Here is a 21,114-nt window from a genome sequence, read left to right on the forward strand (position 1 = left end):
TCCCCTAAGGTCAGAAACATGGCAGGGATATTCATTCTCACCACTGTTGTTCAACATAGTACTAGAAGTCCTAGCCTCAGCAATCAGACAACAAAAACAAATAAAAGGCATCCAAATTGGTAAAGAAGTCAAATTCCCACTCTTCACAGATGACATGATACTCTACGTGGAAAACCCAGAAGACTCCACACCAAAATTGTTAGAACTCATACAGGAATTCAGCATAGTGGCAGGATGTAAAATCACTACACAGAAATCAGTTGCATTTCTATACACTAACAATGAGACAGAAGAAAGAGAAACTAAGGAGTTGATCACATTAACAATTTTACCAAAACCCATAAGATACCTAGGAATAAACCTAACCAAAGAGGCAAAGGATCTGTACTCAGAAAACTATAGAACACTCATGAAAGAAACTGAGGCAGACACAAAGAAATGGAAAAATGTTTCATGCTCATGGATAGGAAGAACAAATATTGTTAAAATGTCTATGCTATCTAGAGCAATCTATATTTTCAGTGCAATCCCTATCAAAATACCATCAACTTTTTTTTCCACAGAAATGGAACAAAGAATCCTAAAATCGGTATGGAACCAGAAAAGACCCCGAATAGCCAAAGGAGTGTTGAGAAAGAAAATCAAAGCTCATGGCATCACAGTCTTGGACTTCAAGCTCTATTAGAAAGCTGATTCATCAAGACGGTATGGTACTGGCACAAACACAGACACACAGGTCAATGGAACAGAATAGAGAACCCAGAAATGGATCTTAAATTCTATGGTCAACTAATCTTGGACAAAGCAGGAAAGAATATCCAGTGGAAAAAGTCCCTTCCACAAATGGTGTTGGGAAAATTGGACAGCCAAATATAGAAGAATGAAACTGGGCAATTTTCTTATACCATACACAAAAATAGACTCAAAATGGATGAAAGACCTAAACGTGAGATAGGAATCTATCAAGATTCTAGAGGAGAACACACAGGCAGCAACCTCTGTGACTTGAGCTGCAGGAACTTTTTGCTAGACACATCTCAAAGGCAAGGGAAACAAAGGCAAAAGTGAACTATTGGGACTCCATCAAGATAAGAAGCTTTTGCACAGCAAAGGAAACAGTCGACAAAACCAAAAGACAACCGACAGAATGGGAGAAGATATTTGCAAATATCTTATCAGATAAAGGACTAGTATCCAAAAATCAGTAAAGAACTTAATCAAACTCAACACCCAAAGAACAAGTAATCCAATCAAGAAATAGGCAGAAGACATGAACAGACATATCTCCAAAGAAGACATACAAATGGCCAACAGACACATGAAAAAAATGCTCCACATCACTCAGCATTAGGGAAATACAAATCCAAACCACACTGGGATACCAACTCACACCAGTCAGAATGGCTAAAATTAGCCACTCAGGAAATGACAGGTGTTGGCGAGGATGCAGAGAAAGGGGAACCCTCCTACACTGTTGGTGGGAATGCAAGCTGGTATAGCTACTCTGGAAAACAGTGTGGAGTTTCCTCAAGAAGTTAAAAATAGACGTACCCTCTATGACCCAATGATTTCACTGCTAGGGATTTACCCCAAAGATACAAATGTAGTGATCCAAAGGGGCACCTGCTTCCCAATGTTTATAGCTGCAATATCTGCAATAGCCAAACTATGGAAAGAGCTCAGATGTCCATCAACAGATGAATGAATAAAGATGTGGTACACACACACACACACACACACACACACACACACACACACACACACTGGAATACTACTCAGCCATCAAAAAATTGAAATCTTGCCATTTGCAACGACATGGATGGAACAGGAGGGTATTACGCTAAACAAAATAAGTCAATCAGAGAAAGGACAATTATCATATCTCCTCCTATGTGTAATTTAAGAAACAAAACAGGATCATAGGGCCTAAAAAAAGATGAAATCAGAGAGGGAAATAAAACATAAGAGACTCAATCTTAGGAAACAAACTGAGAATTGCTGGAGGAGGGGTGGGAGAATGGGGTAACTGGGTGATGGACATTAAGAAGGGCATGTGATATAATGAGCACTGGGTATTATATAAGACTGATGAATCACTTCTGCCTCTGAAACTAATAATACATTATGTGTTAATTAATTGAATAAAAAATTCGTATTAATGGATAAAGAAGATGTGGTATATATATACAATGGAATATGACTCAGCCATAAAAAAAGAATAAAATCTTGCCATTTGCAATGACATGGATGGAGCCAGAGTGTATTATGCTAAGCAAAGTAAGTCAGTCAGAGAAAGACAAATACCATATGATTTTACTCACATGAAATTTAAGAAACAAAGCAGAGGAACATATGGGAAGGGGAAAAAAAATGAGAGAGGGAAACAAACCATGAGACTTTTTTCTTCTTCTTTTTCTTTTTTTACTTTCAGAGGTAGAATTTAGTGATTCGTCAGTTGCATATAATAGCCAGTGCTCATAACATAAAATTCCCTCCTTAATGCCCATCACCCCATAAGAGACTCTTAATGAGGGCTGATGGAATGAGCTGGGTAGGGGATGGGCTAGATGAGTGATGGGTATTAAAGAGGGCACTGGATGTTGTAAGTGATGAATCACTGAATCTACTCCTGAAACCAATATTGTATGGCATGTTAATCAAAATTTAAATAAAAACTAAAAAAATTGGTATTGTCAGTGTCTTTAATTTTAGCCATTGTAGTGGAATCACATTTTGGTTTTAATTTGCTTTTCCCTGCTGAATGATGATTTGAGTACTTTTCTTGTATTCATTTACATTAGCATATGTTACTTTATAAAGTTTTTTGTAATCTTTAGCCCATTTTAAATGTGTTGCTTGTCTTCTTACTATAGAGTTTCAAAAGTTCTTTATATATTCTGGATAACAACTGTTCGTTACATATATGATAGCTAATATTTTCTCTCCACCTGTGGTTTACCATTTCATTATCTTTCAAAGAACAGAAGTTTTAAAAAAAATAAATTTTGATAAAGTCCCGTTTAACAGTTTTTATGGGTCTTGCTTTTTGTGTTCTTTGTGTTTGAGTTCTTTAAAGAACTCTTTAATCTATGTTTTTTATCTAGCGGTTTTATATCTTAGCAGTTAAATTTGGATATGATCCACTTTGAGTGAATTTTGTATATGATATGAAGGGTGAAGGTTCACTTTTTCTATTTTGATATCCAGTGGTCCCACCAGCATTTGTTGAAAACTTTATCCTCATTGAATTATCTTGGAACCCGTGTAAGAAAATCAGTTGAACATATGTGATTTCTTTATAAATCTTGATATCTGTGTCCATCCTATGTCACTAATGCAGTGTCTTGATTATTGTAACAATCAAGTCGTGAAATCAGGTAGAGTTCTTCAACATCATTCTTTCTGCTAATATTGTTTCAGTATTTTAGGTCCTTTGCATTATCACATAAATTTTAGAATCAACTGGTCAATTTCCTTAAAAAATTCTGCAAGGATTATGATTGGGATTATGTTGAATATATAGATTAATTTATAAAGAGTTAGCACCTTAAGAATATAGTCTTCCAGGGGCACCTGGGTGGCTCAGTCGTTGGGTGTCTGCCTTCAGCTCAGGTCATGATCTCGGGCTCCTGGGATCAAGCCCCGCATTGGTCTCCCTGCTTAGCAGGAAGCCTGCTTCTCCCTCTCCCACTCCCCCTGCTTGTGTTCTCTCTCTTGCTGTCTCTCTCTCTTTCTAAAATAAATAAATGAAATCTTTACAAAGAAAAAAAATATAATCTTACAATCCACGAAAATGGTATTTCTCTCCATTTATTTAGTTCTTTGTTAATTTATCCCAATGGTATTTTGTAGTTTTTATTGTACAGCCCTTGCACATATTTTAAGTTTATCCTTATGTATCTCATGTTTTTTTGACATGAATGGTGGATGGCATCTTTAAAAAAAATCATTTTCCACTTGTTTATTGCTAGTGTGTGAAAACTGATTTTTGCATATTGAACTTGTTTCCTATAGCATAGCTAAATTTATTCTATAAGTTCTAATAGCTTTTTGTAGATTTTTTATGATTTTATATTTATCAAATCATGTAGTCTGCTGGTAAAGATACTTTTCTTTTTTCCTTTCCAAACTGAATGTTGTTTCATTTCTTGACTTATTGCTTGGCCAGGACTTCTACTATAAAGTAGATTAAACATCCTTGCTTTATTCTCAGTCTCAAGGAGGAAAGCATTTAGTCTTTCATCATAAGTTATGATGTTATTTATAGATTTTACATGAATGCCAATTATCAGGTTAAGTTCCCTTCAATTTGTTTGCTGAGAATGTCTTAAAAATCAAAATGGGTGTTGAATTTTTAAAAATGCATTTGTGTCTCTGTTGAGATGATCATATTTCTCTTTTATTTTGTTTGGTGAATTACATTGACTTTTTAAAAAAGATTTTATTTATTTGACAGAGAGGGAGAGAGCATGAGCATGGGGAGGGGCAGAGGGATAAGCGGGCTCCCCACTGAGCAAGCAGCCCGTTGTGGGACTCGATCCCAGGACTCTGGGATCATGATCTGAGCAGAAGGCAGACACTTAACTGTCTGAGCCACCCAGGCATCCCAAATTACATTGATTTTTGAATGTTGGACCAATCTCATTCTTAGAATAAATCTCACTTGGTCATTATGGCTTATCTTTTTTATTTTTATTTTTTTTTAAGATTTCATTTATTGTTTTGAGAGAGAGAGAGAGAGCACATGAGAGGGGGGAGGGTCAGAGGGAGAAGCAGACTCCCTGCTGAGCAGGAGCCCAATGTGGGACTCGATCCTGGTACTCCAGGATCATGACCTGAGCCAAAGGCAGTCGCTTAACCAACTGAGCCACCCAGGCGCCCTGGCTTATCTTTTTTATATATTGCTGGGTTTTGCTAATATTTTGGTAGGGACTTGTGTTTCTGTGTTCATGAGGGATAGTGTTTTCATTTATTTCATTCATTGTATTTTCTTTTCTTGTAAAGTTGGGGATAGTAGGATAATGTTGGCCTGATAACATGAGTTGAGAAGTTTTTCCTGCTTATCTGTTTTCTAAAGGAGTTTGTGTAGGATTGGTATAATTTGGTTCTTAAGTGTGTGATAGAGTGTATCAACGAAGCCATCTGGGTTTGGAGTTTTCTTTGTGGAAATGTTTTTATTTATAAGTATTTAATAGATACAGAGCTATATCGAATTTCTATTTCTTCTAATTCGTGTATTTCAAGGAATTTACGTTTTACCTAAGCTGTCAACTTTATTGGCATAAAGTTCTTTACAGCATTCCTTTATTATTCTTTTAACTACAGCAACATATTTTTCATCTCTGATATTGGTAGTGTCTTCTCTCTTTGTTTTCTTACCAGCCCACCTAGAATTGATTACTTTTATTTATATTTTCAGAGTCAGCTTTTGGTTTCATTGATTTTTCTGTAGTCAGTCTATATTTCTTTATCATTGATTTCTGCTGTTATTTCCTTCTTTTGAATTGAATTTGCATTTACTTTTCTTGCTTCTTGAGGTGGAAGTTAGATCATTTTCCCTCTTTTGTAATAGAGGCGTTCAAAGCTATGAATTTCCCTCTAAGCAATATGCTACTGCATCCCACAAATTTTCAAACTTTTGTTTTCACTTTCACTCAGTTCAAATATTTTCTAATTTTCCTTGTGATTTTTTTCTTTGTCCCAGAGGTTATTTAAAAGTGTGTTTTTAGGGGTGCCTGTGTCGCTCAGTTGGTTAAGTGTACAACTCTTGGTTTCAGCTCAGCTCATGATCTTAGGGTCTTGAGACTGAGCTCCATGTTGAGCTCTGTGCTCAGCACAGAGTTTGCTTGTCCCTCTCCCTTTGCTCCTCCCTCTGCTTTCTCTTTCTCTCTCTAATAAATAAATAAAATCTTAAAATAATAAAAGTATGTTTTTATTTTTTTAAAGGTTTTATTTATTTGACAGAGAGAGACAGTGAGAGAGGGAACACAAACAGGGGGAGTGGGAGAGGGAGAAGCAGGCTTCCTGCCGAGCAGGGAGTCTGATGTGGGGCTCGATCCCAGGACCCTGGAATTATGACCTGAGCTGAAGGCAGTCGCCTAACCAACTGAGCCACCCAGGTGCCCCTAAAAGTGTGTTTTTAAATCTCCAAACATTTGGAGATTTTAAAGATTTCTTTCCTTTATTCCTGATTTAATTCCATTGTGGTTAAATAACGTACTCTGCAAAATTTCAGTTCCTTAAAGTTTTTGAAGCTTGCTTTATGGCTCAGCATATGGATTATTTTGGTGACTATTCCAACTTCTGTTCTTAGGTGGAATGTTCTGAGAGTCAATTAGATTAATTCAGTTGGCTGTGTTGTACCGATCTTTTATATCCTTATTGATTTATTGGCTACTTAGAGAGAGTGTTGAAATCTCTGTTTTAATTATGTATTTGTCTGTTTCCCTTGTGCCAATTTTTGCTTTCTGCATTTTGAAGCTCTGTTATTAGGTACATATATATTGAGGAGTGTAATGTTTTCTTAATGAATTGGCACTTCTTAATCATTATAAAATTTCCCGATCTATCTCTGGTAATATTTCTTATCCTGAAATCTGTTCTAGCTTAATATAGCCACTCCAGCTTTCTAATCTTATTATTTGTGTATATATTTCCCTGTAATTTTACTTCTTACCTGTATATATATTTATATTTAAAGTGTGTTTCTTGCAGAGAGCATGTGATTGGATTTTCAAAATCCAGTCTTACCATCTCCGCCTTTTGATTGGAATGTTTAGACTATTTACATTTAATATAATTACCAATAAAACTGAGTTTAAAGTACCATCTTGCTATCTGTCTTATCTGTTCCCTTTTCCTCCTTTCCTGCTCCCCCGTATTTTTGCATCTCATTTTCTCTCTCTGACTGACTTACTAGTTATAAATATCCTTGTTATTTTAGTGGTTGCTTTAGGGTTTAGAACAATCATCCTTAAATACGCACATTTTGTTCAAATAATGACATCACTTCATATGTAACCTTAGTATACTGCCATTTCCTACCTCCCTGTCATTTTTGCTATTGTTATTCTACATTTTACTTTTACATATCATTAACCCATGATCTGTGGTTATTTTTGTTTTAAAAAATTGATAATCTTAAAAAAATAAATAAAAATAAAAAATTGATAATCTTTAAAGATTTTATTTATTTGAGAGAGTGTGAGAGAGCGCATGTGCATGTAAGCACAGAAGTGGGGGAGAGGGGTGGGAGTTGGGGGTAGAATTGGAAACAGACTCCGTGCTGAGTGCAGAGCCCAACATGGGGCTTGATCCCAGGACCCTGAGATCACTACCTGAGCTGAAACCAAGAGTCAGACAGTTAACTGAATGAGATACCCAGGTGCCCCATTTCTCCACATTATTGCCAACACTTGTTATTATCTATCTTTTTAATTATAGCTATCTTATCAGGTATGAAGTGGTGTATAATTGTGGTTTTGATTTACATTTCCCTAATGACTATTGATGTTGAGTATCTTTTCATGTGCATATTATCCATTTCTATATCTTCTTTGTAGAATATCTATTCAAGTTCTCTTCCCATTTATAAATTGGATTGTTTGTCTTTTTCTTATTGAGTCATGAGAGTTTTTTTTAATATATTCTGGACACCAAGTCTATTATCAGTTATAGGATTTGCAAATATTTCCCCCAGTCTGTTGGCTTGTCTTTTTCATTTTCTTAATGATATTCTTTGAAGTATAAAAATTTTTAATTTTGCTGATGTCTAATTTATTTATTTATTTATTTATTGCTTATGCTTTTGGTGTTGTATTTAAGAAGTTTTTGTCTAATAGAAAGTCATAAAGATTTATCCCTATGTTTTCCTCGAAGAGTTTTGTAGTTTTAACTCATATTTAAATCTTTGACCAATTTTGAATAGATTTTTGCTTATGTTATAGAAGAGATCCAACTTAATTCTTTTATATGCAGCTATCCAAATATCTCAGCACCATTTATTGAAAAAACTATTCTTAAATAAATAAAATCTTTAAAAAAAAGAAGGATGCCTGGGTGGCTCAGTTGGTTAAGCAACTGCCTTCGGCTCAGGTCATGATCCTGGAGTCCCAGGATCGAGTCCCACGTCGGGCTCCCTGCTCAGCAGGGAGTCTGCTCCCTCTGACCCTCCCCCCCCATGCTCTCTCTCTATCTCATTCTCTCTCTCAAATAAATAAATAAAATCTTTTAAAAAAAAACTATTCTTTGCTCATTGGGTTGTCTTGGTGTCCTTGTCAAAAATCAGTTAACATAAATGTGAAGGTTTATTTCTGGATTCCAGTCTCATACTTATGACAATGCCACACTGCTTTAGTTAATACAGATTTGTAGTAAGTTTTAAAATAGGAAAGTGTGAATCCTTCAGTGTGGGGTTTTTGTTTTTGTTTTTGTTTTTTTTCAGGAAGGTTTTGACTATTCTGGATACTTTGAAGCCACTACTTTTTCAAAGCTATTTTCTGCTTTCTTCTTTGTTTGGGCTGCTATAACAGAATGCTATTGACTGGATGGCTTAAGCAACAAGCTTGATTTCTCATGATTCTGGAAACTGGTAAGTCCAAGATCAAAGTGCTGGCAGATACTATGATCTTGTGAGAGCATTCTCCCTGGTTTGTAGATGCCTGCATTCTCATTGTATCCTCACATGGCTAAGAGAGAAAGCCGTGATCCCTTCTCTTCTTTAAAAAGACTCTAATCCCATTCATGAGATCTCCAGCCTCACTCAAGACCTAATTATTTCCCAGAGGCCTTACCTTTAAATACCATCACCCTGGGGATCAGGTTTCAATTTATGAATTTTATTTTATTTTTTTTTTAAAGATTTTATTTATTTAATTGAGAGAGAGAGAGAATGAGAGACAGCATGAAAGGGAAGAGGGTCAGAGGGAGAAGCACACCCCCACTGAGCAGGGAGCCCGACGTGGGACTCGATCCTGGGACTCGATCCTGGGACTCCAGGATCATGACCTGAGCTGAAGGCAGTCGCTTAACCAACTGAGCCACCCAGGTGCCCCCAATTTATGAATTTTAAAGGGACACAAACATTTAGTCCCCAGCATTGTCCCTACTCCTCCTAGGACTCCATTTACATACATGTTTGAATGCTTGTTATATTCCACAAGCCACTGAGGCTCTGTTCATTTTTTAGTGTTTTTACTTTCTGTACCTCTAATTTTCAGTAATTCTAATGCTATGGCTTTAAGTTCACTGATAATTTCTTCTGTAATATCTTATCTACTTTTTTAATTTAAATTTTAGTTAGTGAACATGCAGTGCAATATTGGTTTCTGGAGTAGAATTCAGTGATTCATCGCTTACATACAACACCCAGTGCTCATCACAACAAGTGCCCTCTTTAATGATTAATCTACTTTGAATCCCATCCAGTTAATTTTTCATTTTAGATCCATTTTTCAGTTCCAAAAGTTACTTTTTTCTTTGCATCTTCCCTTTCTTTTCTGTTTGTGTTCATGCTGTCTTTAAATTCTAGACCATATTTATAATAGCTTTTTAATAGTCCTGTCTTCTAATTCCATCCTCCATTGTCATTTCCAGATGTTTTTTCTTGAGTGACTTTTCTCCAGTTGTGATTGACATTTTCATGGCACTTGTTTGCTATTCCCCTCCCTGCATTGTGGTCTGGAAAGTGCCTTCAGGCAGAAAGCTGGAATAATTAGAGATCTTACCTTGTTTGTTTTCTTTCTCTTAGGGTCCACAGTCCTGTGCACCTCTAGTCTAGTGTCTGAAAAAGTTGTTTCACATATTTTATCTGGCTTTCTGGTGTGTGTGTGTGTACGCGTGTGCGCGTGTGATGATTCTTGTTTTGGTTAATACATCATGGCCCATTATATTATTTTTAAATATAATTTTCCCTTTTTTCCTATTTTCTGATTCTTGTACTCTTATTTGTCATATGTTGGATCTCCTGAATTAATTCTCTACATTTCTTTTTTACTTGCTTATTTTCCATTTTTTCTCTTTTGTTGTTTCTTGGACACTTATAAAGTTTTATCATTTAAGGTTTGTATTGAATATTTAATTTCTTCTATCCTCTTTTAAATTTTGCTGTGATTTTTGAACCACAGTCTCTCTGGTTCAACTTATTCACAAATTAAACCTGTGCCCAGTAACTTTATTTTTTAAGGTATTCTATCTAGGTAATCTTTTTAATTTTTTCTTCATTCATCTCATCTTATTTGGAGTCTAGCATTTTTGTCCTGTTATATATTGAAGTTTCAGGTATGGAGAAGTATTTCATGAAAAACCTGAAGTTTTTCAAGCCATAACATGGAAAGAAACTCCTAAGAGGTTCATGTGGCTTTGGTTAGAAAAAAGTGCAAAGCGCTGTTAAAGCACTCCATTTCTGAAATATGCAAAAAAATGATACTTGATCAGATATAATCTCACTATTGCCAAATCCAGTGGATTTCTGTCAATGTGTTATCTGCCCTCATGTCAGCCTCTCAACAGCATCAAATGCAAGGAGCCATTCCCTCTTTCTTGAAGCTTCTTTTTCTTGTCTTCTCATTGTTGACGTCTCCCAGTGCCTTCTCATCTAAATGATCTCTAAATATTGGAGTGTTTCTGGCCTTATCTAGTCTCTATCCCTACTGTCTTTCACCCAGAGTCACAGCTTTAAATATCCTGTTAATACTGTTGATTCTAAAACTTTCCTATCTTCTCCTGTCAATTTCAGTGTCCAATAGGCATTTCAATAGAAGGAATTCTTTATTCCTTCCCTTGTATTTCCCAACTTCTAAAGGCTACCATGGTCTCCCCAGATCCTCACACAAAAAACAAGGATTCATCCTTGATTCTTCTCTTTTTCCTTTATTCTTGTGCATCCTACTCAGTAAGTCCCATAGGTTCAATAAAAAAACATACCTCCAATCCATCCACTCCTTTTCATCTCCAAGCAACCATCTTTTCTTAACCTTTGCAGTAGTCTCCCAACTGATCTCTTTGCTGTTATTCTTGCAACCCATTCTTTTTCTTTATTTTTATTTTTTTAAAAGATTTTATTTATTTGTTTGAGAGACAGAGTGAGCAAGTGAGAGAGCACGAGCAAGGGGAGAAGCAGTCTCCCTCCTGAGCAGGGAGCCTGATGCAGGGCTCGATCCCAGGACCCTGGGATCAGGGCCTGAGCCCAAGGCAGACGCTCAACCAACTGAGCCACCCAGGTGCCCCTCATTCAACAGTTATTTATTGAGTACTTACAATGTGTTAGAGACCGAGCTAGGCAGTGGGGTCCCTATCACAGTAAATTGGTCTCTTTTTTGTTCCTAGGATACTTAGAATCTTTAAATCTGCTGTTCCCTATGCTTGGCATGTTCTTTTCTTAGCTCTTTGCACAGATTTGTTCTTTATCATTCTTCAGATCTCAGCATAAATGTCATTCCCTCAGAGGCCTTTTTTGATAATCTGATTTAAAATATCTACTGACCCCTTTTCTATTATGTCATCCTATTTAATTTCTTCATAGCCTTTTTCATAATCTCTGCTTATTTATTTTCTGACTGTTCCCTCCCCTGTCTCGTTTTAATGTAAACTCTTTGAGGGTAGAAACCCTGTCTGTCTTGATCATGGTATCCTCAGTGCCTAGAACTTTTTCTGAAGGCCTAGAGCAGTGCCTGGCACATATAATATCATAAATATTTTTAGTAGATTAACTTGATTGGGATGGGTTCAGGAAAAACTACACAGAGGAGGTAACATTGAGTTCAGTCTTAAAAAATAAGGGTTTGTTTATTTAGACATTTATTATTCGGCTGAATAATCAATAATAATAAAAGTATTTATTTTGGTTACACATTTATCCTGATTATGCAACATTAACATAGCCTAAGAATCACTGTGGGTGAAGTAGCTTGGTCTTAATGTCATTCAGAAAAACTTCCTTTGGGATCATTTGGAGGCTAGCATTTTTGTCCTGTTATCAAACTTTGATTTTCTGTTCAGAGTTAAAAGCATAATAGAGGGGCTTCTGGGTGGCTCAGTTGGTTAAGCATCCAACCCTTGATTTTGGCTCAGGTCATGATCTCAGGGTTGTGAGATCGAGCTCCACATTGGGCTCCAGCTCAGTGCTGCATCTTCTTGAGCTTCTCTCTCTCCCCTTTCCTGTGCCTCTCCTCCCTCTCACCTGTGCTCCTGCTCTCTTTCAATAAATAAATAAAATCTTTTAAAAAAGCATAATAGAATAAGGCTTTAAGAATGACAATAACTGAAATGAATCTTGGTAGTTATAATTAACAACTGATCAGATCATTTAAAATATATTCACCACTCATTACCAGGCATTGTGTGTAGAACCTGGCTTACAAAAACATTTTGGAAAAATACTTATACTGCACTTAAGATTGATGCCAATTTGGGAGACTGGAATTCTCCACTTTTCTCTCCCCAGGAAAAGTGAGCTTCTGTGCTTGGCCACTCTGTTCCCATTTTCCATGTGGTGAATTGGGAATGTAATACACAGCACAAGTCTTCTCTACTTAACAAAAACTTAGACACCAGGCTTTGTCACTTTGATGAGGATCATATGCATGTATAGTGTATTTCATATAAGGCTGTCGATCTATCACAAAATCATATTATTCATACAAATACTGCAAAATCATAGGAAAATTAAATAATTCTCATGAATACAAAATGCCCAGTGGGGAAAAAATCTAGAAGAGCAGTCTAAAACTTAAAATATTTTTGAATGCAGAATTTATCCCATGAACTTCTTATATCCTTCATGTTGTAAGTTGCAACAATTAATCGAGTCATGCTTCCTTATTGGTCTTTTTATTTTAAACATCCATCCTGATTGTTCAGTGGCATTTTGGGTATTTTGGGGACTTCTTTTGTAGTTTAATACATGTAATAGTTTTGTAATTGTCTACTGCTTATAGTAGTTATGGGACTAACTAGGTACTAGATCTGAATTTGTAAACAAGTCAGGGGAAGCTTTTTAAGGTCAGTGGATAGGAAGTAGTTTTGAAAACAAGAGCTCTGTTTATGGGGAAAAGAAGCTCTTCGTTGCTCCTGTGTCTCCAGGTAAGGAAATTATACCACAGCCCACCCCCATTGCCATACCAGAAACTGTGAGGTCATGGCAGTGGCTCAGCTTACAGATGACTGTTTCCAGGATGCCTTCTCTAGCCACAGACTGAGTTAGTGCCACCACAATACTTACGGAAACAGAATCACATTGTAGTCCTGTTACTTGCTGACTGTAGGTTTTCTGAGCCCCAGGACTGTACCCTTCCTTCCCCTGATCTACACAGAATAGTACACTGTCTGACAGACATGTTGGTACTCAGTACATATTTGAATGAATAAATAATTGAATGAATACAGTATGATATGACATAACATGCCATGAATATAGCTAGTGCAAATTAGAGTAAGTTCAAGATCCAGATACCTGCCCAAGGAGGAGCAGCCAGGAGAGAGCTCAGGTCTAATCACAGTTACTAGAAATTCATTCATTGGGAGATCAGAATTAAGTTGTAAGAAATCTAGTCTCTAGAGGGAAACATTTGATGGAAAAATAATACAGAGAGGAAAAGCACATATTTCCCTCTCAGAAAAACCTCTTTCTGTTGGTGAGGGGTGGAGGTATTGGAGTATGGAAGAGATAAAAGGGCAGAGTTGTGCAAATAAATATAGTAAGAAGTAGAGACTCATATGCTAGTTTTAGAGTTAATCCAGAATAGTTTTTAAAGTAATAAATTTTATATGTATTTAGAAAAATAAGTACTTTTTAATCACAATTTTGTGTAAGTACTTTAAAAATAGTTTTCTTTACACTACCTTTACATGCAGAAGTTGGTTGTCAACTGCTATGAGCTGATTAAGATTCTCCAGTGTTTCTAGGTCTTTTATGTCATCAATATTGTTATTGCTGATATTCAATATAGAGAGGGATTTCTGTAAGAAAAATAAATTAGCATTAGTAAATAGTCTAATTAAATGCTATATATAGGAACCAGAAATCTTAATCTGTGAAAAATTTAAGATTTATCAGTTCAGGCTGTTTTGCTCTTTAGGCAAGAAAATTAAAAGCCATGGAGATTTTGTTTTTATGCTATATTTTTTTCAGACACAACTTTAAGGACTTTAGTAATTGTGATATGACTTATTATTTTTGTCTAAATTTCCTTCATAAGTCTGATTTTCCTCTTCCAGAATATAAAAGAAATTTATAGAAAAAAGAAGCCAGGAATCAAGAAGCAAAGAAAGAGAAAAGATGCCCCCATAAACAAATGATAACACAGTGTAGAAAAATGCTTATTTCAGTTTAAGGAAATTATCATTTTGTGTTAAATATCACTAAGATTTATACTTACATAGGAAGAAATAGTTTTTGTCTGTTTTTCTAAATAGGAAAAATGACTAAAAGATTATCTGGTTTAATTTTTTTAAGACTTTTTATTTATTTATTCATAAGAGATAGAGAGGCAGAGGGAGAAGCAGGCTCCCCACTGAGCAGGGAGCCCGATGTGGGACTCGATCCCAGGACCCTGGGATCATGACCTGAGCCAAAGGCAGACGCTTAACCATCTGAGCCACCCAGACACCCTATCTAGTTTAATTTTTATCTTTATCTCTCTCTATTTTCTCTAAGTTTTCTCTTGACAATCCATATGTTCAGAAGGCACTTAAAATAATGATTAGCTAATTAACAAGCAGTATCAACATCAGCTGTTAGTGAGGACATAAATACACAATAGAGCAACACTAAACCAAAGCCATCTTAAAATCTATGGCCTAATAATCTCTACCAAGATTGAGTCGACCCACCAAGGCATCCATAACCAACCTTTAGAAAAAATACTTCTTGATACTTTTTAAGAATTTAAATACAACTTAAAAAATTATGCCTTATATTTAGAATTTTGGAATCTAATTGAATCTATGCAAAAATTGAGCAAGCAAAGATGTTTGTACTGGCATTTGTAATAAAACTGGCCATCCCCACAGAGGGATCAATTTATTTGGGTCAGTTGAGGTGAGCTGAGACACATTTGATTCTATGGGGAGGATAGGGAGAGGGTAGGATAGAAATCAGATCACTTCTTTCTTTTCCAATTTAAAGGACTGTTTTTCAATTTTTATAACTTTGGTTCACAAACCTTCTATTGCCCTCTGTTTCTGAGCACTGTAAAATAAAGCCAATGAAATCTATAAACACACAACCTGTTCCCTTTATGTCTCTTGCCCCAGAATTGAAGGTAGCGTATCCTAATAAATCCCATTTTGAGAATTAGCAAAAGCCTCCACTGAACCCTCTGGCTTCTCAACTAATTGTGACACCTTCACAATGTAACTGGGTGTCAAGTCACAGTGGGAGCATCAAATCTAGTGCTTCCAGATCTACTTGCTTCTGATGAGGCAGAGCTGATGTAGTGCAACCTACAATCAAATCAGAATCCATCAAGAAAACAATTATCATCATCATGATTCTCTAGGTTGTTTAAAATTTGCCAAATAATTTTGCATGACTCTTTCCTTAGGCTTTTTCCTAATATTATAAATTTTGAATCATAATAATAACCAAGGCTGAAATTATGAATGAATTGACATCTGGATTAGAACCTAATAATTTACATAACCATTCCACATCCTTCTTTTGATCCTTTTAGTACCGTAGAGGCAGGCATTATTATTCCCACTTTATAGCTGCTGAGTCTCTGAGAAATTATATGAGAAAAGTTAGTTTAATCCTCAAATAAATTCTCAACTGTTTGGAACCAGAAAAGACCCCGAATAGCCAGAGGAATTATGGAAAAGAAAACCAAACTGGTGGCATCACAATCCTGGACTTCAAGCTATACTACAAAGCTGAATCATCAAGATGGTAATGGGTACTGGCACAAAAACAGACACATAGATCAATGGAACAGAATAGAGAACCCAGAAATGGACCCTCAACTCTATGGTCAACTAATCTTCGACAAAGCAGGAAAGAATATCCAATGGAAAAAGGACAGTCACTTCAATAAATGGTGCTGGGAAACTTGGACAGCCATATGTAGAAGAATGAAACTGGACAATTTTCTTACACCATACATAAAAATAGACTCAAAATGGATGAAAAACCTAAATGTGAAACAGGAATCCATCAAGATCCTAGAAGAGAACACAGATAGCAACCTCTGTGACTTTGGCTGCAGCAACTTCTTGCTAGACACGTCTCAAAGGCAAGGGAAACAAAAGCAAAAATAAACTATTGGGACTTCATCAAGATAAAAGGCTTTTGCACAGCAATGGAAATAGTCAACAAAACTAAAAGGCAACCTACAGAATGGGAGAAGATATTTGCAAATGACATATCAGATAAAGGGCTAGTATCCAAGATCTATAAAGAACTTTTCAAATTCAACACCCAAAGGACAAATAATCCAGTCAAGAAATGGGCAGAAGACATGAACAGACATATCTCCAAAGAAGACATACAAATGGCCAACAGACACATGAAAAAAATGCTCCATATCACTCGGCATTAGGGAAATACAAATCCAAACCACACTGGGATATCACCTCACACCAGTCAGAATGGCTAAAATTAGCCACTCAGGAAACAACAAATATTGATGAGGATGCAGAGAAAGGGGAACCCTCTTACACTGTTGGTGGGAATGCAAGCTAGTGCAGCCACTCTGGAAAAACAGTATGGAGTTTACTTAGAAGTTAAAAATAGAGCTACCCTATGGCCCAGTGATTGCACTACTAGGGATTTATCCCAAAGATACAAATGTACTGACCCCAATGTTCATAGGGGCAATGTCCACAATAGCCAAACTGTGGAAAGAGCCCAGATGTCCATCGACAGATGAATGGATAAAGATGTGATATATATATATACAATGGAATATTACTCAGCCATTGGAAAGGGCAAATATTTACCATTTATATTGACATGGATGGAACTGGAGGGCATTATGCTGAGCAAAATAAGTCAATGAGCGAAAGACAATTATTATATGGTTTCACTCATGTGGAATATAAGAAACAGTGTAGAGGATCATAGGGGAAGGGAGGGAAAGCTAAATGGGAAGTCATCAGAGAAGGAGAAAAACCATGAGAGACTGTTAACTATAGGAAACAAACTGAGGGTTGCTGGAGGGAAGAAGGGTGGGGGTGTGGGGTAATTGGGTGATGGGCATCAAGGAGGCATATGATGTGATGGGCACTGGGTGTTATACGCAACTGATAAATTATTGAATACCACATCTGAGACTAATGTACTATATGTTGGCTAATTGAGTTTAAATTTAAAAATTCTCAACTGGCCATATAAACATATAGAGTATACATAATGTCCAAATATACCTTTGCTACCTTCCTGTTCCATTATAACTGTTAATAACTGTATTCTTTGTCAGAATACTCAAATGTGGCCTTACTGCCAGAGAATGAAGAGTTCTTGGATCAAACAGAAGCTTTTCTCCAAGCGGAAGCCTCTGACTCTCAACATGAAGCTCTCTTAGTCCTTCTAATCCTTCTAAACCTTCTATGACAGCAATGTGATTGCCTCCCAGATACCTGCAAAATATAAAACAATTTTAAATAGACATTCTGAGAATATCATGGTCTGTAAACATGATAAAAACCTAACAATCACTGAGCTGAGTGAAAATTACATATGTAGAAATATGCAGAATCTTCTTTGTAATGAATCAATGAAAGGTTTATTTATATGATTCTTACACTTAATTTAGTCTAAGAAATAAGTTTATTTTTTTTAAAGTGAGAGAATTGGAATAGTCCTTATTAAATGATCTACCAGTATTCTTTTTATATGTTAGGGTGAAGAATCATCTGGGTAGGTTTTTTTTTTTTAAGAATTTATTAATTTATTTGAGAGAGAGAGTGAAAGAGAGCATGAGGAGGGTGGAGGGAGAGGGAGAGACAAGACTCCCTGCTGAGCAGGGAGACCAATACAGGGCTCCGTCCCAGGTCCCTGAGATGATGACCTGAGCTGAAGGCAGATGCTGAACCGACTGAGCCACCCAGGCACCTTCTGGGTATTAGGTTTAAAAATGGAAGATTTTTGGCCCTAACACCAGAGATTCTCATTTGGCTATCTAGGTCAGAACCCAGCAATCTGCATTTTCAATCAGCATTTTCTACCCCACTCTCTTCCCATTCTGAGGTTCTTAGCCCACTTTTTGGGAAGCACTAATAATTCTTCCAGTCTGGGAAAGTTGAATACACCAGTCTTCACTGTTGAGTTAAAATCATTATAGGCAGTAAATGCCTTTTTACAATCAAATCAACAGTATCAACTCTATGACCCTGCCCCTTTGAAATGTGTGATTCTGAAAGGAGAGCTCATCTGGTTTCCATGGAAACTTTTTTCACCAGTTGAGTCTTTAAGGATGCTTTAGGTATCCTTATAAGTGGTTAAGACAACCTACCCACCTGCAAAAGAAATGTATATCAGGCTTAATGAAACAAATTGCCAAGTATTACATGTATAACAGTTTTTTTTGTACTAATAATACTACAGGAGAATAAAAATTGAGGTCTGTTCCACAAAACTGCAGATAATGGAAAGGCCCATATGCAAAAATATTACTGTAATGATGACAAAGAATTACATTATTTAAAAATAAAAGCACTTACAGTTTTTCCAGTTTCTTTAATGACCTGAGGTTCTCTATACATGAAATACAGTTGTTTTGTAGATATAAATGGGTCAAATTTGTAGCATAATTGAAGTTAGTCATTTGACTAATACGGTTATCATACAAATATAACACACTAAGATTTTTGCAAGGAGAGAGGTCTTCCTAAAAGGAAAACAAAAACAGGTCATACTTAATATCTCCTGAAAATTTAGAAGTTTGTTTTTGAGAAGGTTTTTCACTTAATCATTCTGCAATTTCCCCTAAATTTAATATAAAAGAACAGTATTTCTCTGTTCTTAGCACAATCAAAATGAGTCTCGAATGATTGTAAAATTAGTTCTAGGTTTTAGTATCCTGTAACTATATCAATAAGCAGTTTTCCTTGGAAGCAGTTAGGTTCCTCTGGAAGTTGAAGCATTTAACAAGTTATCGCTTCAACATTATAAATCAGGGTTTTTTTTTTTAAGATTTTATTTATTTGAGAGAGAGAGTGAGAGCAAGAGAGAGAGAGCATGAGCGCAGTGGGGGAGTAGGGGTGGAGGGAGAGGCAGAAGCTCCCTGCTGAGCGGGGAGCCCAAAGCGGGGCTCAGTCCCAGGACCCTGAGATCATGACCTGAGATCATGACCTGACCCTGAGGCAGACACTTAACCAACTGAGCCACCCAGGTGCCCCTATAAATCAGGTCTTAATCTTTCTGTAGGATTAGAAGTAAACTTGTTTATGATACTGAAAATGGGAAGTCATATAGCTATTCAAGAGCAATAGATTAATAAACTATGATAATGCTATTGAAGGGAATACTGTTTAACCATTAGATATCTGTTAGTTTCTTTAGTAATATTTTGTAGATCTCAAAATGAAAACAGTACATTCAATATGACCCACTATTGTAAAATTATATGAATACATGCCTAGAAAAAAGACTGGAAGGATATCACCTACATGTTAATAGCGGTTTTCTCTGCATGATGGGATTATGCCAGTTTCTTTTTATATGTATTTCATAGAAATGCACACCAGTTACTTGTTTTTTTTTCTGATTGAGAAATTTTTATTGATAAGTAACTTAGGAACATTCATTCTTCAAGTCTGTTGTCAACTACAATCTACAAAAGCAAATTATACTTAAATTATAATGTTCAACAAAGTGGATTAAACAAACAAACAAGGCAGCCACCAATGAACTAAGCACAATGTGTTTTCTCACACCAGTTACTTTTGAGATAAGAAAATAATTAAAGGTATTTTTTAAAGTTTGCCATTTCTTATGTGGTGGTAGAGTCAGCTAGAGTAAGTAGGCAAGAGGTAAAGTAAAGTTATGCTCAAAAGCACCTCAGGTTGGGGTACCTGGCTGGCTCAGTTGGTGGAGCCTGAAACTTTTTGGTCTTGGGGTTTAAGTTTGAGCCCCACATTGGGCATAGAGATTATTTTAAAAAAATAAAATCTTAAAAAAAACTCAGCTTTTTTTAACAAGATTTTAAAAAACATAACCACATCTTGGGAATTTTAAGTTTACAAGGTGTTCTTAGTGTGAATTTTTTTTTTTTTTTTAGAGAGAGCATGGGTGGGGGGAAGGACAAAGGGAAGGGAAGAGAGAATCCCAAGCAGGCTCCATGCCCAGTGCAGAGCCTGATGTGGGGCCTGATCTCATGACCCTGAGATGATGACCTGAGCCGAAATCCAAGAGTGAGACACTTAACCAAATGAGCCACCTAGCCACCCAGGTCCCCAACTGAATTATACTTGGCCCTTGAACAACATGGATTTGAACTGCATGGGTCCACTTATACATCGATTCTTTTTCTGTAAATACTGTATAATACTGTAATGTATTTTATCTTCCTTATGATTTTCTTAATAATATTTTCTTTTCTCTAGCTTACTTTATTGTAAGAATACAGTATATAATACATATAACATACAGAATATGTGTTAATTGACTTTATGTTATCAAGAGTTCTGGTCAACAATAGACCATTGGTAGTTAAGTTTTTTAGGAATCAAAAGTTATACAAGGATATTCAATTGTGTTGGGTGGTAAGATGTTGGGGAGTGGGGGGGTGTTGGTGTCCTTAACTCCTGTATTGTTCTAGGGTTAACTGTACTTTAACTAGTTTGCGTTCCTCCTAAAAAAGATCATCTAAACCAAAGGAGCACTGATTGTGAGGGGACAAAAGAACATTAAATGGAGGCTCTCTGCAGAGGACAAATCTGTAATGATATGATGAGGTAGAGAGTTTTCTGGGCAATTGGATTCATGGGGAGAAGAATCACTAAGAAACTGGAAAGAAGGGATGCTGGGTGGCTCAGTTGGTTAAGCATCTGCCTTTGGCTCAGGTAACGATCCCAGAGTCCTGGAATCAAGTCCCACATATAAGGCTCCTTGCTCAGCAGGGAGCCTGCTTCTCCCTCTGCCTACCGCTCCCCCTGCTTGTGTGCTCTCTCTTTCTC

General features: G+C 36.4%; 1 protein-coding gene across 2 annotated transcripts in view; it reads right to left on the reverse strand.

The window, feature by feature from the left end:
* PPP1R42 (protein phosphatase 1 regulatory subunit 42) overlaps positions 1-21,114 on the reverse strand; it is a 64,499-nt gene that overhangs the window by 35,850 nt on the left and 7,535 nt on the right. For both annotated transcript variants that reach the window (XM_025870695.2, XM_025870696.2), the window contains exons 3-5: positions 18,658-18,824; positions 17,436-17,574; positions 13,840-13,956 (exon numbers count right to left, since the gene is read on the reverse strand). In XM_025870695.2, the coding sequence (XP_025726480.1) occupies positions 13,840-13,956; positions 17,436-17,574; positions 18,658-18,824 (423 nt within the window). The remainder of the gene's footprint in view (positions 1-13,839; positions 13,957-17,435; positions 17,575-18,657; positions 18,825-21,114) is intronic.

This window comes from Callorhinus ursinus, unplaced genomic scaffold (genome assembly GCF_003265705.2).
Source record: "Callorhinus ursinus isolate GAN/ISIS: 27379988/994484 unplaced genomic scaffold, GSC_fseal_2.0 scaffold5, whole genome shotgun sequence".
NCBI classification, from domain to species: domain Eukaryota; kingdom Metazoa; phylum Chordata; class Mammalia; order Carnivora; family Otariidae; genus Callorhinus; species Callorhinus ursinus.